Consider the following 18,115-nt stretch of genomic DNA (forward strand, 5'->3'; position numbering starts at 1 on the left):
TTCAATGTCTTTTTCATTTAGACATTGTTTTTAATCTCTAGAAGCTCAATTTGGGTCTGTTTTACATTTTCCATGCCTGTACTTAACATTTTCAGTGTTTAGTCTGGGTTTTTTAACATATGAAATACAGTTATAATAACTTTTCTTCATGTATAATAACTTTTTAAATGTTCTTTTCTGCCAATTCTAACATCTGTATAGATGATGGGTTAGTTTTGATTGATTGCCTTTTCTCCTCAGTATGGGTCACATTTTCCTGCTTCTTTGCATGCTTGGCAATTTTTCATATGATCCCAGATATTGTGAGTTTTAGTTTATTGTGTGCTATATATATTTATATTCCTGTAAAATGCTTGGGCTTTGTTTTGGGTGAAATTAAGTTACTCAGAACAATTTTATTCTTTTAGGTCTAGCTTTTAAGATTCGTTGGGTAGGAGTCCAAGTAGCCTTTAGTCTGGAGCTCGTTATTTGCAACTACTGAGACAAGTCCTTTCTGAGTATCATGAGGTTTTCCAGTCTGACTTGTAGGAACAGGTACTATTCCTACAACCCTGTGTGATATCCAGTTATTCTTATTATTAATCCTTTCATGTGGTTCTTTTCCTGGCATCAAGGAATTCCTCACACAAATGTACTGACCAATACTTTGTTGAATTCTCAAGAGATCCCTCTGCATATCTCCAGAGTTCTTTGTCTGTGCACTTCTTTTCTCTCTGATACTCTGCTTTGTGAACTCTAGTTACCTTGGTTTTCCCAGACTCTCAGCTCCATTTCCTCAGTCAGGGAGTCCACCAGTCTCTGCCTGGACTTCTCTTCCCTGTACCATGACCTGGAAACTCTCTCAGAGAAGTAAGTTAGGGCAATTATAGGGATCACTTCATTTATTTCCCATCTCCTGGGGATCAATGAACTTTATTGTGTGAGGTCCAGTTTCTTGAAAACTGTTGTTTCCTATGTTCTGTCTGATATTTTCATTGTTTCAGGTGGGAGGTTAAATTGGACCTTGTTACTTCATCTTGGCCAGAAGCCAATAACATTCTTTAAGTCTGTTTTGTTTTGATACAGGGTCCAATTAAAGATTAGGCATTGCATGTCGTGTCTTTGTTTCCTTTAATCTAGAATATTTCCCTCCTTTTTTTTTTTTTTTTTTGGTCTTTTATGACATTGGCATTTTTGAAGAGTCTGAGCCAGTTGTCTTGTAAGTTGCCCCACAATCTGGATTTGTCTGTTTCCTCATTAGATTCAAAGTAAACATTTTGGGAAAGAATACTATATAGGTGATGTATTCTTCATACTTCAGCACTTCAGGTGGCCCAGTGCTAAGTTTGATCACTTGACTAAGGTGGTATCTTCCATATCTCTCCATTGTAAAGTTATTTTTCCCCTTGGTAATTGATAAATAATATGTGGGGTGATAGTTTGGGATCAGTGAAGATCCTACTTTCAAACAACTCTTCACCCAACTGTGCATCAGTGATAATCCTTGTCTGAATCGATTATTACATTGATAGTTGCAAAATGACACTTTCCTAATTCTGTCATTCCTTTTGCATTTATTAGCTGACATTATTCTATAAAGAAGAGCTCCCCCACTTTTCATTTTGAGTATCATTATGAACTCATGTGCTTTTTTTAAAATTAACTATGTTATACCTTATTATAATGATAATGTTATTCTTTGGAATGTTCCTTTTGTCCAGATTTGGCCAATGCAATCTCTGTTATTGTTTAACCACATGATGCTTTTTTATTACTAGAATAATTTGTAATATATTACTACTCACAAATAGGAACTGAGAAAGGGACTCCAGAAGGTGCGGTCTTATTCAGACTCTTCTTAGAAGTCTGCCTTCTTCCTGTGTACCCTCAACCCAAAGTGAGGCTTTCGGGTGGGAAGGAGATACTTCTGAATTAAACTACAGATCAGTGTCACCCAATTCTAATCCCTATTCCCTTTTTGCTAGACATACCATACCTACTGCCATCCTAATCCTTCTGTTGGGCACCTCTCTCCTCCTCTATATTTATTTACAACAGTCAAGAGCAGCAATTGGCCAACCAGCCCTTATCCAGTTCTCCAGTTCATATGCCCCAAGAACTCCTTTTTGCACTGGTCTGTGGTGGCCTTGGCCTACCTCTTCTACCTACTCAAGTAACTCTTTTACCACGAATTTAATTACCTGTGTTTCCATTTATAGGATCTTACCTAGCCGTATGGCCTGCTGCCTCTGCCAATTTAAAGCTACTATTGAGGTTGTCTGTCAGACAGTCAAGCTGCGTTGTGACAGTGAATGCCTGACAGACGTCACACGTTGTGGTGAGTCTCAATTGCGGGATAATAAATTTTTAATTTTTAATTTAATTTTTTAAGTTTTTAATTTTTATTTTTAATCAATGATAAATTTTAAAATTAATGATGTAATTGCATTATTTTAATTCATTCATTCAGTGTTCCAACTTCCTAAGTTTCTCAGAACTACCCCTTGCTAAAAATCAGATTCTTGATTACATTATTAAGCTAATAATGGCTCCGTTACATTGTTAGCTTAATAATGTAAATGATCCGCATACATAAAGGAACAAGAGAAAGGAATGGAAGGGGGAAGGGAATTAACATTAATGGCCACATATCCTATGCTGTGCTCTCTGCAAACGAGAACTTATTCATATAGTGCATCACAGTTTGTAAACTGATTTTATATACATTAGGTCTCAAGTACCCTTTGTCTTATAGGACAGATATAAATATATTTTTGTTTATTTTGTTTGTTTCTGCAATTTTATAAAGAGTACAAGAGATGCTGTTTTATGTCCTATTTGGAGCCTGAGAGTTTCTGGTTCCATAACCAGAAGCTGCTACCTAGCCCTTCTAATGGCTGGGAGAGCTAGTTTATTCTTAGACTGTCCAGCTCTGAACTTGCTCTGAATCTCAAGCTTTTCTATCCACAAAACACTCAGGGGCTTTCAACCATTTTTCTATATATTAGATTTATTGGCACTAACTTGATGACTTCCAAAATGTGCTATCATGCCCAGGTAGCTTGAATACAGGTCTCTTTCAGTGATCGAGAGCACCTCATAAATAATAACACTTTGCTACTTGTATAAAGACAATATTGCTGATTTTTCAACACAATTTTATTTTTTTTTGCCCGTGCCACACAGCTTGTGGGATCTTAGTTCCCCAAGCAGGGATTGAAGCCGGGCCACAGCAGGGAAAGTGCCGGGTCCTAACCACTAGACCACCAGGGAACTTCCCCAAACAATTTTTTTTACTAATTATATTACTCCCTTCTCCCCCAGAAGTGGGCAGTAAAGGCATTTTTAATCTCCTTTTACAGGTGAGGAAAAACAAGATCAGAGGTGTAAGTGCTATGACCCTAGTGCCCCGATCTCCTGTCCCCAGTTTGGGGCTCTCTGCAAGCCCATGCTCCTCCTTTCTCATGACCCTTCCCTCCTCCTTGACCCTCACCAAAAATACTTTTAATCCTTTTGGAAGAGAAGCCCAGCTACACAATGGTACACATTACCTTCACACAGTCAGAAGCTTTGGATGGTTCCCCAAGTAAAGCTGGAAATATTAGAAGGAAAATGAAATGAAAGCAAAGTAGCCATCTGACAGAAGTTGCTTTTTCCCTTCTGCATTTTACGACCTCAAGTATTATTCCACTGATTTGTTGAACGTTCCACATTGGCATACAGTCTGGCAAATCTCTTAACTGATAGCCCAGATCCCTGCCCAAATTTTAGCAAAGAGCCAGGGCGGATATAGTGTTTTTTTCTGTATAGAGCCTTCTGCTACGGGGGCTGGGATATATGGCAGCAGGGACTGAGCAAAGGATTCGGTGGGTGGGTGGAGAAGGACATGTCCAGATGACGACCTGTTAGCGGCGGTTGTTGTCGTGGTCATCTGTGACAGTAGCAAGAACGCAAGCACACTGAAGAGGTGGAGAGAGGAAGCCTCACACTCCTCTGCCTCTGAGGCAGGACAGGATGGGGTATGTGAATGTGAGGAGTCACAGTAGATCTGCGGAGAGCCCAGCTGAGTAGGGGAGTATTTGTCTTCCAGCCTTGGCTCTTCTTGAGTACTGGCCCCTGGGAACCAGTGGAGTAATCCTGAATATAGTTACTATATTTCACGCTACAGAATTTTCTGAGTAGACAGCCGCTTTTTCAAGAGATATCTTTTTCACATTTTGTTGTTGCCAGTCATAGGCTTAAGTGTGGGTTTCTTTTTCTCCTAAGTGGCACTCAAACGTTGACTGATTCCTAATTCATTTGGCTGTGGACTGACAAAAATCTGTCCCATCAGTCTTCAATGATCAAAAACAGTCTCTTCTTTTTTGACAGACGAAGAAACATCTCTTGGGAATGCAGAAGGATCGTTGATGAAGGTGTTACAAGCCCGGAAGAAGAACAACAGCACCGAGCTGATTATTGAGCCAGAGAGGGCATCCTCAGATAAAAGTGCTGTCAGCTTGTCAGGCTTCATGAATGAGCAGCTGGACTTTAATAATAAAAGTGATATTATCAGTGCACGAAATTACATACTGCCTTACATCTCAGAGGGAAATCTAGGAGATGTGGAATCAACATTATTACCATTCCTTCAACTTCTTTTTTCAAATACACAAGATGGAGATATGCTCCTGGGCCTTTTGAAAAACAATACAAGGAGCCCGTCTGTTAAACCTGTACGCAAGAATTCAACTAATAAAAATAAATTGAGGAAACTCCATTTTCTGGAAAATGTGTTAGATGCAGAAACTCAAGAAAAATTTGATGAGGTTAAAAAGGAAGAAAAACCTGCAACGCGTACGCGTTCCAACCTTTTAAGTGCCATGTTTAAACACTACCTCTTTCTAAAGAAATTGGAAACTGCCCAACCACAGAAAGACAGCCCAGCAAAGACTGAGAGTACCGAGGAAAAGCTGCTGAGAGTGAACAGGGTCCTCAAGGGCCCAAGGGGCCTACAGAAAATGCACCTCCAAGCAGTGGGAGATGAGAGCGTCAGGAGGAAACAGAATGCCCAGCCATCTGTGGCGAGCACTGCCGAAGAAAGAAGGCTCAGGAGGCCATCCCCAGGAAAGCTGAAACAGCTTCTCATGGTGCAGAGGCCCAGGAAGCTGGTGGGAAAGTCCTCCAATGCGGAGTCTTCATTCATAAAAGAACACAAGGCAGCAGGCTCCTCTACCCTGAAACAGTACTTCAAGGTCAGGCCTTCTGCCTCCATCCCTCCAAAATCCCCATCTGAGGTTAAAAGCAAATCAAAAGACTTATCCAACACTATAGTTGTTTTAGAGGATGCAAAGGCTAGAGTTAGAAATATTAAGGATTTTGAACTAATCTCACATTCTGGGAAAAAATACATCTTCCATAAAATTAGGACTCATCGGGTCCAGAGAAAACCCAAAGGCAAAAGGAGTCGAAAGTTCAGAATGAAAAGTTCACTCAATAGAATGATGCTTGCAAGCCCTCCGTTCTCTGTAGTGAGGAGTCTCATAAATTCCCCTCCTCAAGAAGCTGTTTCACCTTCAAGAGAGGTGACTTCTCAAGAAAATCCTTCTCCAGAATTATTTTCTCTTTCAGACCCTTCTACAGAAAACACTACTTCAGAAAACAATACTGCACAAAATGTTTCTGAAGAAGTTATTTCTTCAGGAAACTCTACTCTGCCCGGAGGAACCGGCCCTGGAAACACTACCCATAAGGATGTCTCCACTGCACATTCTGCTGTTGCTGCAGACAACAGTATGCCACCTGTTCAACACACCAACGAAACACAGTGGGAGCACCACAACACGGGCACTGAATTATCCTCTAAGCTCACAGGCTTCACTTTCCCAGGGCTCACATCCCCGGGTGATCAAGTTGAAACTCAGCTAAACCAGCAGCTACGGTCCCTCATCCCCAACAGTGACGTGCGAAGGCTCGTTTCTCATGTTATCCAGACTTTGATAATAGACTGCTCGGACACCCACGTGCAGCTGGCCTGTGCCAACCTCATCTCTAGAACAGGCCTCCTGATGAAGCTTCTCAGCAAGCAGCAGGAAGTAAAGGTGTCCAAAGCGGAATGGGATACGGGCCAGTGGAAAAGTGACAACTATATCAGTGAGAGCACGGAAGCCCAGAGTGAGCAGAAAGAGCAGGAGTCAAGTGAGGTGAGGAGAACCCCTGAAACATGGGACCTGGACTTTTACTCAGTTTAGGACATGCCATGGACGTACCCAAGCAGGAATACCACGGGCTCCTAGTCTGTATCTTATCTTCAGCCATGACACTGGCTAAGACAGTGATCTCCCACTTTGCTCATTGAGAGAGTGTGTCAGTATTCCTAGCGTAGACGAGAAAAGGACATAACACAAGATAAATAAATTGTAGATAAATAAATTGTAGAAGAAAATGCTAATGATAAGATTAATAACATTAAATTTGGCTTGTTCTTATAGAAGCTACTCGCCTGAAAGGATTGGGTTTTACAGTAGTTTAAGAATAGTTAGCTATTGTTTAGAATAGGTTTAAGAATAGTTAGCTTTCATGCCTTCTATCTCCTTGTTTGTAAAAAAATTGTTATTTATTTTTTTAGCTCACAAAAGAAGTTCCAGGATATGGCTATAACAACAAACTCATCTTGGCAATATCTGTAACTGCAGTAGTGACGATTTTGGTTACACTTCTCTGTCTCATTGAGGTAAGGACAATAATTCATTCAGATTCAGAACCCACAAACTGAGACTCAAAGCCACCTTTCCACCTACTACTACTTGATTCTTCTCTTTAGTCATGAGGACTGAGGTACACTTTGTTCTTTTACTGAAAAGTATATTCCCAGGAGTTTTTTTTCTTTTTTTTTTTTTTTTTCTTTTGGCTACATTATGTCTTCATTGCGGTGCGCGGGCTTCTCATTGCGGTGGCTTCTCTTGTTGTGGAGTACGGGCTCTAGGCACGCGGGCTCAGGAGTTGTGGCGCACGGACTTAGTTGCTCCGCAGCATGTGGGACCTTCCCAGACCAGGGATCGAACCCGTGTCCCCTGCACTGGCAGGCGGATTCTTCACCACTGCGCCACCAGGGAAGTCCCCACAGGGTTTTGAAAGGAACTCCACTCCCAGGAGATCTCTTTGGAATTGGATCCATGATAACAAGCCATTGGACTGTTTTGACAAGTTCAGTTTATAAGAAGGCCAGAGTTGACATGATAGTAAAATTTCTTCTACTCAAAAACTATGCTGCGGCTTCCCTGGTGGCGCAGCATTTGAGAATCCGCCTGCCAATGCAGAGGACACGGGTTCGAGCCCTGGTCTGGGAAGATCCCACATGCCGCGGAGCAACTGGGTCCGTGAGCCACAACTACTGAGCCTGCGCGTCTGGAGCCTGTGCTCCGCAACAAGAGAGGCCGCGATAGTGAGAGGCCCGCGCACTGCGATGAAGAGTGGCCCCCACTTGCCGCAACTAGAGAAAAGCCCTCGCACAGAAACAAAGACCCAACACAGACAAAAATAAATAAATAAATAAATAGTTTAAAAACAAAAACAAAACAACACAGAAAACTATGCTGATTTGATGTACTCACCAGTCACTCTCATTCTACTGTTTATTTCTTTCCTTGTTGGCTGAAGTGATGAGAGACATACGATCTCCATACTCATGGAGCTATCAGTCACCCTGGGAGGGCTAAAAGGACATGCCTAAAAGATCAAAGTGTGATCTCGTCAATTCCTTAGGCTTACTTAGCAGCTTGCTTCTCCAGTGTATTAGGAATTGTGTAGATAGGTTCCATTAAAACACTGCAAGTAAAATCCTGCAGCAGGCTACCCTAAAGCATGTCATATTTATAGTAGCCTATTCCTGGAGCTAGCCTGTTTATCTTCTGTTCAGTTACATAATGGTTTATTACTTTTCCCAACAGGCAGTGGCTAACATTAAAAGAGTGATTTTAATAAGCTGGCAATCTTGATTCTACCCTACCAGTCCAACCTACTTTATTTACCTTTTCTCTTGTAATGGCAGCCCTCCATTGCAGCCAAAGCAGCTCCTCAGTATACGCTAGTTACACCACATCCATGCCTGCTTTTGTCTGTGCCTTTGGCCATCTAAAATTCCTTGATTTTGCTTTGCCTGTGGAAGTCCTATGAACCTCTCAAAAGCCAACTCAAGTTCAGATATCTTTCTTCATAAAGCCTTCCCTGAATACTCCAGCCCTCCTGATCCTAGTCCTGTGAGGTTTGTCACCATTTCTTAGGGGCCATAGCAAAGCAGTCCCCTCCCCTCAGAGCTCACAAAAGTGGGAAGCAGTTTTTTAAAAGGCAGCCCCCCAAGAGAGAAACAGCAAGGTTAGCACATCATGGAGCTGAGCAGAGATGTGTAAGGACCAATGGCTTCCTGGCCTATCAGACTTGAATAAAACCTGACATGATGTACTAACTTCTAAAGAGAAATGTGTCTATCTGCAGGAGGGTTGGTCAGTAGTGAAAGCATAGAAAAGGTGAGGAGAGACCAACATGGGCAGCGCCCATCCTCACATTGCCCGAGAGTAGAGATGGCACCTTAGGCAGCAGAACTGAAGAGTCAGGCCCACTAGCCAGGCTGTGCCTGTTGAGGAGATGGGTGGATCCAGCTGCCTCAGGCCTTCCCATTAAATTCTGGATTCGGCTGATTTCTTTTCTAATTCTGTTGTCACCAAGTAGCCTTCGATTGTGTGATTGTGCTTTAGTGTGCCACGGAGGCCTGTCTCCACAGAAGGTAATTCTCTGATTGTGTAGACACGGATGCCCTGTGTGTAGAACAGATGTATTTCTCATTGTCAAGTAATAATTTGGCATTGTGATTTTTGATCAATCCTGTGATATTGATAAAGTGAGACTGCCACAACAGGAAGACGCGAGTTGTCTCTTGGTGAGGAAGAGTATGATTTCTGAGCCTAGGAGGCTGGGGACTAGCATGGGGTCAGCTTGCTAGTCATTGGCCATTGCCCAGACTGTCCCCTCTACATCTCCAGGTGGCATGTGGCCTTTTGCTTTTTTAGAATTTCTGTAAAGTCCCCTTTTTATTGTTTCTAACTTCTCTAGAGTTTAACCTTGCATTTGTGTTGTTTTGTTTTGTTTTGTTTTGTTTTGTTTTGTTTTGGCCTGCGGGATCTTAATTCCCCAAGTAGGGATTGAACTTGTACCCTAGGCAGCGAAAGCGAGGAGTCCTAACCGTTATTTCCTCTCCCCACTTATATGATAAGCTCTTCGAGGACAGGGGCCATGCAGTGTTCTTCCTATGGTAGACACTACTGGTGTTCAACGGAAGAGAGGTGAGGCGTTATGTCAATTCCACAGTGAGGAATCATGCAACCGAATATTTATTTGAAGTAGCATCGAGTCCAGCAATAGACCCATGTGTTCTTAAGACTTCTGAAATGTCATGTTTTAATATTCCAATCAGTGGGGGAAAATGAATAAATGGTGATAGACTAGCTGCCTAACTATTTGGGGGTTAAAGAATAGCAGATCCCCATTTTTCATCTTAAATAAACATATTTCCATAAATGTGAAAAAAGACCACATAAAGGTATTAGAAGGAAATAAAAGCAGTATTTTTATAATCTTTTATAATCTTCAGAGCCTGATGCCACAAGCAGAGCCTTTGATATAGTCCACCATCTTGTCTGTGACACCAGCTTAGCACTGATTCATGCCAAGCGTAAGATGAAGAGTTTTCCATATATTGTCTGATTTAATGCCCACAGTTCTGTGAGGATGATATTACTATCCCTCCTTCATAGATGAAGGAGATCAATGTAAGGCCCCAGTGGCCAAACCAAAAGCAGAAGCCAGTTTCACCCGACTGCAAAGCTTGTGCTCCCTACTCCACTCTTTTGTCTTGTCTCCTTAGAGACAAAAACACTGGAAAGATTTGAAACACTGAAATTCAATGAAAACCAGTATTTCTTTACTATAAAGAGTTTTTTGTTTGTTTGTTTGTTTGGGGGTGGCGGGGTTTGGCCATGCTGTGCAGCTTGCGGGATCTTAGTTCCCTGACCAGGGATTGAACCTCGGGCCACAGCAGTGAAAGCGCCAAGCCCTAACCACTGGACCACCAGGGAACTCCCAAGAGTTTTATAAGTCAACAAGAAGAAGACAAACAGTCCAGGGGAAAAGGGGGCAAAGGCTGTGCAGTGTAGGAGGTGTGTTGACAGTCTGCCACCATATCTGCCCGTCCTCTCCTCATGGCTCATGTGGGGTGGCTTTTGTTAGCCAGGCCTTTGTCACCTCATGACGTAAAAGTAATCTCTAATATCTTCTTCAAGTACTTTTGTAATCTGTCTAGAATTTGTTGTATTTGTTTTTTAGTGTGGTTGAGGCAGGGGATCTAACTTCCCCCCCCGCCCCACACATGAAGATCTAATTGTTTTCAAATCTTTCACTGAATGGTTTATTCTTTCTTCCCTGGTCTCATATACTATCTTCATCTGGACTCTATTCTGTGATCCAGTTATCTTGTCCTGTACCAGTACCAATATCACACTGCTTAATTCCAGTTGCTCTATAACATATTTTATATCTGGTAGGGCAAGGTCCTACTCTTTGACCTTCTTTTTCATGCATTTCATATCTATTCTTACACATATTCTCTACCAAATGTCAGCTGGCCAGGTTTTATTTAAAAATTATTTTGGATATAAATGGATTGCATTGAATTTGTAGGTTAATTTGATGAGAATTGACCTCTTTACAACATTCTAGGAGGATGGTATCTCATGCCATGTAGTACTTCTTCTTAATGTCCTTCAGAAAAGTTTTAATATTTTCATCACATAGGTCTTACAAATTTTTGGTTAAGTTTATTCCTAGGTACTTTATGCATTTTTATTGATATAGTGAACGGGATGTTTCTTCTGTTTTTTAGTGAGTTATTTGTGTTATATGGGAAAGCTATTGAGGCTTATATGTTGATCTCTTGATTTTGTATGTAGCCATCTTACTCATGTTACTTCCAATAAAACTTCGGTTGATTCCTTTGGTCTTTTTAGGTCCCTCATTTCATATGCAAATGTGTTTGTCTCTTCCTTTCCAATACTTCGTTTTTCTTTTCGTACTGATTAAGACCTCCTCCACATTGATCGATAGTAGCAGTAATGATGGGCTTCCTACTCTTGTCGTTGACTCTAAAACAAGGCTTAGGTTTCTGCTAGATACTTTTATTTTCTTTTCCTACTTCTAAGAGTTTTTATTAGGAACGATCTGTTGAACGTTATCTAAAACAGTCAATAAAATATATCGCCAGCTGCATGCAAGACCCTAAGTTAGGTACTGTGGAAGAGGCAAAGGATTATTAAACAGGGTAGAATTCCTTTCCTTGAAAAAGTTATCATCTCACTGGGTAGATAAGATTTAAAGTAAAAGGGAATGAATAAGGATTTGGAAATAGTTGTAATGGATAATCATGATCATGTTTTCTTTCAAAACAGATTTATTCTCATCGAATTGCAAAAGGGGAAGATAAGAAAAGGAGCAGAAGGTAAGTATTGGTCTTTTAAAGGAGAATTTTACAACTAGAGGAGAACTTAGAACTCACCTATTTCAATTTCCTCACCAAAGGCAGGAAGAATGTTTAATTACCCTAATGGTTTACCCTAATTTATTTATCAGCAGAATTAGCTCCCCAGCCCAAGCTGAGTTAGAACAGGACTGGCACAGATTCATCTGCTTTCACTAGTCCTTTAAGGAAAGAGGGTGGACGGGGAGAGGTTTTGGTTGCACTTGTTCCTGCTGGCCTGGTGCCTGGTTCCTAGGTATCAGGCCAGGCCAGAGGCCTTCTAGGAGGCTCTGGGGTAGGGAGGGACACATGGTTGGGGATTTAGGGGCTGGCCTCACTCAAAGCTGAACAAAGGTAGCACATATGAGTCCCTTCTGTAAAGTGGCAAGAAAACTTCCCTTCTCACCCTACTGTTTTTCAGGCCCCTACTCTCTATTCCCTTTATCCAAACCTCATAGAACTTTAACCAGGAGAATCTTTAGACAGTAGTTTGTCTCTTCCTTTTATAATAAGGAAATGGAGAAAGAGAAAGGGAAAGTATCTTGCCCCATGGTCACACTGCTAGTGATTATCACAAAGAAGAGGGTCCCTTTCCACTGAGGACTTCTCTACTGATCACACTGTGCTTGGGCTGTGAGCTCCGTTTTATGTCACAATTCAGTATACACATACTATATGGGCATAAGTAGTTTCTGAAACTAACTTATTGTGCACTCTGACTTTTTTCTATTCTATTTGTATTCAAAAAGAGTATTTCGTGTTTCCCTGCTGGTCATGGCCTTTAAACTGATTTCACAATTCACTGACACCTCAGTGACAGCCTGCAGTATGAAAGTCAGAGAGCTATAGATAACTTTGCTAGTTGGGTTCAGGTGTTGACTTGGTGTGATTCAACTTATAGGATAGGATAGAGCAGCCAGGAAAATAAAAGCACCTTCTCCCCACAGCCACACCCCCAGCAAATGCTGCATGTGCGACTAAGTCCGTAGCAGACTGGTGTGAAGCGCATCTAGAGAGTAACGTGTTTCTGCCCAGCGCCGCTGTGCAGTGTTTTCACTGCACGAGGGCACTTGGCCAAGGGCCAAGAAAGGTGAACGGGGCTGAAAATCCTGCCTATACTCCATGCTAAGCCACATGCAAAGGTCTCCCCAGAGACACGGGGCGGGGGCCATTTTGGACAGACACAGAGAACTTCTGGAAGGCCAGCATGCACGGAATGATTTTCAAGATCCCGGGTCTGTGGTGATTTTGCTCATTGTGATTATGGACTGAGGTACCCATTTAGTCCTAATAAGACCAGAGATAACACATTGTGAGAGAGATGAAAAATGACATGTAACACTAACTGTGTGTGTTTTCCTCCAAGGGGCTTTTTTCGATTTCTGCTGCATAAGAGAAGCTCAGGGGAAAGTGGGAGTCAGGTAAATTTGAAGGGGATATAGTACTGTGGCCAGAGAAAGCAGGGGAGATGCTGAATTAATCTTTCCCTTTCTGTGTTCCAGGAGGGCTTTTTCGGGAGAAGGCGGCCACTTTGGCTTAGGGATATGTATAGGCCTCTCAACGCCACACGCAAGGAAAACATGGCACAAAAGCTACACGACAGGGAGTCTTCTGATGAGGAGGAGATGTACTTCTATAAGGCTGTACCATAAATGGTAGGGGACAATTTAAAATTCTCATCTAAAATGAGGAAATAATGAAAACTATCATTGTTCCTTTCAAAAGTAAAAGCCTTGGCATTATTCTTCTTACCCCAGGGAAGTCATCAAAGCCCCAGCAGAGAAGCTTCTGGCTGCATATTGGGTTGATGAAGAGGCGGGTGAGGAAAGTGAGACCGCACACGAGACAGCCACAGAGTGAGCCCTGTTCTGCCTCAAGCCACCTGCAAATTTTGTTTCTTAATATCGGCTTCTCAGCATTGCTTGTAAAATACTTATTTTTCTTATATTAAACTGTATAAATTCATAACCAAGTCTAACCATGTGGTAAGGAATTAAAATGTAAATAGTTGAATATTTATATACCAATAACAGGGGCCTGCAAGAAGAAGCAGAGCTGAAACTAGAATCCCTCATGGCAGCCAGTACTTCCACAAGAGGAAACGTGGGCAAAGGAGGATGAGTAGAAGGATGAAGAGGGGCTTCCCTCCCTTGTTTCCCCAGTATCATCAGTCCCTGGGAACTGGAAAACATACCATCCTCAAGGGGCATAGATGAGTAAATCAAATAGCAATTTATTCTGGTGCTCTCTCTCCTGGTTCATCAAGTACCAGTTATTTACAACATGCTCGACCTCCTGCCCATAGAGGACCATCTACTTCTGGCCCCTCTCGTACGGTCATTGGGGTTGCCAGAATATTTGGATCACTGGGCCTCCCTCCACTGGGGAGCCAAGGCCTGACTTTTCTCCCAACTTCTCAAACTCATGTACAGATGTGTACCCTGTGTACCAAGGTAGGGGGTTCTCCACCATTTCAAGCTGGTGGAAAATTCCCATTGGGTTGTTTTTTTTCTTTAAAAGAAAATCCCAACCGTTGGATAACTAGCAGGGAGGTGCCAGAAAGACAGGGTAAAGAAGAATGTGTGAGAGCAGCCATTGCCCAAGACGGCCCTCCTCAGGCCCTGGCCTCTCCTGACCCCACTGCGGGCCAGCTGTGTGCTGCTCGCCTCCCTCCAGCTCAGCCCAGCACCAAACCTACCCACCTCCTGCCTCCCCCAGCACAGGCCCAGGGCTGCATGATTCCACGTGATTATATAGTGACAGTGCCACCTGTGGAAGGGGACCTAGAGGCAGAGACAAGCCCGGAGTGGGAGGGGTGAGGGAGAGGTCCGAGCACCGCCCTCGTCCCACTCCCAACAAACTGGCTCCCCCCCTCAGGTTTCCGTTATAAACAGCGCGTGCGCAGGCGTGCGTGCGCAGGCGCCCCGAGCCGCGCACGCGCAGTAAAGGTAGGATGGTGGCGTTGGTACCTTTTGTGGTTCCCATCGTGGGTGACAAAACCTTGCTGGCGTGGGAGCTGAGCTCTGGACCCACGGCCGAGGCCTTGCAAGTGAGCCGAGCCGGGGCAGAGGGAGGGGTGGAGGAAGCCACCTCGCGCCTCAGTAACTGGGCGCCCCGGGGTACTGCTTCAGCACCTCATCTGCCTGTGGTCTCTGCTGAGAGGAATCTTAGTTCTAGAGCCGACCTGAGTAGTCAGCTCGCCCCCACAGATTTTTGAGAGATAGTTCCCAACAGCCGGCATTGCCTCCTAATGCTTCTCGAAGCTTAGGATTTCAGAGGGAAACCTGTTCCTGAAATGAGAAGTGTTTGGAGTTGCAGGATCACCACAGTTGCCTGTGGCGAAGGGCTGGGGGAATAGAAAGGAACGGGCGGTTTGGCTTCCTGGACGTGAAATTTCCTGCACTTACTTAACATGGGCCCACCCTACAGCATTCTCTGTTCACAGTCTTCTCCCAGTTTGGCCTTCTGTATTCGGTCCGAGTCTTCCCAAACGCAGCAGTGGCCGGTCCTGTGTTCTATGCCATCATCGAGGTTTTTTCAGCAAGGGATGCCCACAGAGCCCAAAAGGCATGCGACCAGAAGCAGCTTTTTCAGACATCTCCAGTGAAGGTGGGTCCAAATGTGGAATTCCTCGCTCTACTGGGATGAAGTGCTGAATTTAAAACTAATAGGCCATCGGGAATTCCCTGGCGGTCCAGTGGTTAGGACTTTCACTGCTGAGGGCCCGGGTTCAATCCCTGGTCCGGGAACTAAGATCCCAAGGGGGGGAAAAAAAAATAAAAGGCCAACGTTTGTACAGCACTGTGGTGTACAGAATGCTCTCAGATGCACTGCTCCACTGATCCCCCAGTTCCCCAGTTCTTTCTTTCTTTTTTTTAGATGAAGAAACTCGAACTCAGGATGGTTAAGTGACTTACTTAAGGTTTATGACAGTAAATGTGGAAACTAGAGGCCAAACCCAAACTGAACTGATGTTAAACCCCATGTCATCTTATGCTGCCCCTTAATTTAAGAAATCTTCACAAGAGTCTTCCTTATATTTACTTTTATGTGGATTTTAAATGTGTGAGGTTGACAAATTGTTTTTTAAGTTAATTAATTTATTTATTTATTTATTTTTGGCTGCGTTGGTTCTTGTTGCTGCGCGCCGGCTTTGTCTAGTTGCGGCGAGCGGGGGTTGCTCTTCGTTGCGGTGCGTGGGCTTCTCATCGCGATGGCTTCTCTTGTTGCGGAGCACGGGTTCTAGGCACGCGGGCTTCAGTAGTTGTGGCTCACGGGCTCTAGAGCACAGGCTCAGTAGTTGTGGCACACGGGCTTAGTTGCTCTGCGGCATGTGGGATCTTCCCGGACCAGGGATCGAACCCGTGTCCCCTGCATTGGCAGGCGGACTCTTAACCACTGTCCCACCAGGGAAGTCCCGAGCTTGACAAACTTTTGTCAGATGTAACATAAAGGAGGCTTCATCATCATCATCACTCTCAAATTGCCTATTCAGAACTCCCTTCAGATTCCAGAAGATGGTTAAAATATTCTTTAATGCATTGTAGAAACCTTGTTCCATATTAACATGCCATCCAATTTTACTTCCCCAGAATTAACATTTCATTATGTGCCTCCATTCAGCCACCATTCCTTTTTCAAGGACCTTTTCAATGCCTCTGAATAAGTGAGTGAGGCTTCGATTTCCCAGACCTTTCACTTTATAATTATGTGTCTTCTCTGATTGGCTTCTTGCTCTGGCTACTTCCTACTGACCTTGCTGCCTATTCTCACCCCTATTTCTTTACTCACTGATTTCACCTTTATTGAATCTGAGAACTCTCCTCAGATGTGACTCCAGGTACACTACCTCCCACTTCTGTACCCTGTTTAACACCCTCTTCAATCCCGGCTGTACTCCCTGGGATTGAAATGATTTCGTGTCAGACATTCTTTAATTTGCGGACCCTGCGACCATTTCACATAACCCCTCAGATATTACGGATGGTCCGGGAAAGATTATGAAACAGTTACTTGGTATCAGTTGTGAGTAATGAGTTCTTTTCTTATATTGGACATTTAGACCATTCCATAAGCTTAGGTTCTGAGATTGTCACAGCATAAAGCCCGTCACTGGTAGAGTAATGAGGAAAATGTTCTACAAGTCACTGTAGACTTGAGAGGAAAGGGCATTCGTATTCGATTTCTTTATTTAATGCAGAGCCTTAGTTTACTACCCACACCCCCGAAATTGTTACCTACTTTAATTATGCGTTCTCTTTAAATTTTATTTATTTATTTATTTGGTTGCACCGGGTCTTAGTTGCAGCAGGCATGCTCCTTAGTTGCGGCTCAAGGGCTCCCCAGTTGTGGCACGTGGGCTCCCCAGTTGCAGCAGGCAGGCTCCTTTAGTTGTGGCTCGCAGGCTCCTTAACTGTGGCGTGCAAACTCTTAGTTGCAGCATGCACGTGAGACCTAGTTCCCTGACCGGGGATCGAACCCGGGCCCCCTGCATTGGGAGCACGGAGTCTTAACCACTGCACCAGCAGGGAAGTTCCAATTATGTCTTCTTTTATTCATTAGCAGGTATATATACTTCTTATCTTTTTTCCCCTGTTTTTTTTTATAAATACAGACAAGAGAATAACATCTTCAAATAAAATGAAGGAAAGGCCTAATGTATCTGAGTTTTTCTCAGTAGCACGAAGGGAAATGTTTGCCAGCAAGAACTGTGGCAAGGTTATCCCAGATGTCAACTGTCTCTACTACCCAGGGGCTCAGAGCCCTTCTGAAGCTTCCTAATTGTCCAGGACAGCTCCATTATGACTCACCATACAGGGCCTAGCTTCCCTGTTTTAAACGTTGCGACACTCAGCATTTAAAAATTAGTCTTCATTTCTCCTTCCCAGCAGGCAGCTTCAGTTGGAGAAAGTAATTTCATTTTCTTATGTACTCATTCATTCACTCAGTCAACAGACCATCCCTCCTCTATTATGTGCCAAGATGTATGCTTGTTTCTGGTAACAAGGAAAGAATAATATATGGTTCCTTCAAGCACTTAAGGAGCTCATAAACTAGTGACAGAGGAAGATGCACAAACACATCAATAAAGAATTAACAGTGCTTTGACTTTATTTGTATTATTTGAATGTTTATGACTATAGTTACATACTGCACCCTGTTCAAAATGGAAATAGACATTTAAGAAAGAACTAGTGATGTAAAAACTCCACAGTAATATGTAAGTTATTTAGAGAGTTAAGACTGGAAATATTTGCACTCTCAAGGAAGCTTGTTAATGCAGATGAACCTCTAATTCTTTTGGTTGCTTTATTTACATTTATCGAGGTATACGTATTCCCTCTTCTAACAGGGGTTAGTAACTTGGGGAGGGGTTGCTACAGATTAAGGTCCTAATTCAGTGGCAGGTCCATCTTATCTCCTCTTCAGGTCATATTCTCAAGCAGGAGCTACAGGATGAGACGACTAAAACAGTTCACTTCCTTTGCTTACCCCCAGCCCCATAACAGGCTTCTGCTGGGCTTCCTTGCTTGCTTTCATCATCACTTTCACCACCAGAGGTCAGGGAACCTTCCGGTTAATCAGGGGCCCTGG

The 18,115-nt window shown here is 43.2% G+C and overlaps 1 protein-coding gene and 1 pseudogene across 13 annotated transcripts in view; both read left to right on the forward strand.

Moving 5' to 3' along the window:
• LOC309651045 (leucine-rich repeat-containing protein 37A3-like) overlaps nt 1–13,493 on the forward strand; it is a 44,374-nt gene extending 30,881 nt beyond the window's left edge. For 9 of the 12 annotated variants that reach the window (XM_082443322.1, XM_082443329.1, XM_082443328.1 and 6 more), the window contains 6 exons: nt 2,199–2,317; nt 4,351–6,161; nt 6,587–6,691; nt 11,454–11,503; nt 13,024–13,176; nt 13,247–13,493. In XM_082443322.1, coding sequence (XP_082299448.1) covers nt 2,199–2,317; nt 4,351–6,161; nt 6,587–6,691; nt 11,454–11,503; nt 13,024–13,176; nt 13,247–13,472 — 2,464 coding nt within the window. In that variant the 3' untranslated portion in view covers nt 13,473–13,493. Of the gene's footprint in view, nt 1–2,198; nt 2,318–4,350; nt 6,162–6,586; nt 6,692–11,453; nt 11,504–12,887; nt 12,943–13,023; nt 13,177–13,246 lie in introns of all 12 variants that reach the window. The other 3 variants (XM_082443333.1, XM_082443323.1, XM_082443330.1) reach the window with 3 other exon arrangements.
• Nucleotides 13,494–13,929: 436 nt separating this feature from the next.
• The window catches only part of LOC309651047 (leucine-rich repeat-containing protein 37A3-like), a 58,175-nt pseudogene continuing 53,989 nt past the window's right edge, over nt 13,930–18,115 (forward strand). Inside the window, exons 1-2 of the transcript in view lie at nt 13,930–14,570; nt 14,951–15,130. The product of the transcript in view is annotated as a leucine-rich repeat-containing protein 37A3-like (transcript). The remainder of the gene's footprint in view (nt 14,571–14,950; nt 15,131–18,115) is intronic.

This window comes from Balaenoptera physalus (genome assembly GCF_965194825.1).
Source record: "Balaenoptera physalus genome assembly, chromosome: 20".
NCBI classification, from domain to species: Eukaryota; Metazoa; Chordata; class Mammalia; order Artiodactyla; family Balaenopteridae; genus Balaenoptera; species Balaenoptera physalus.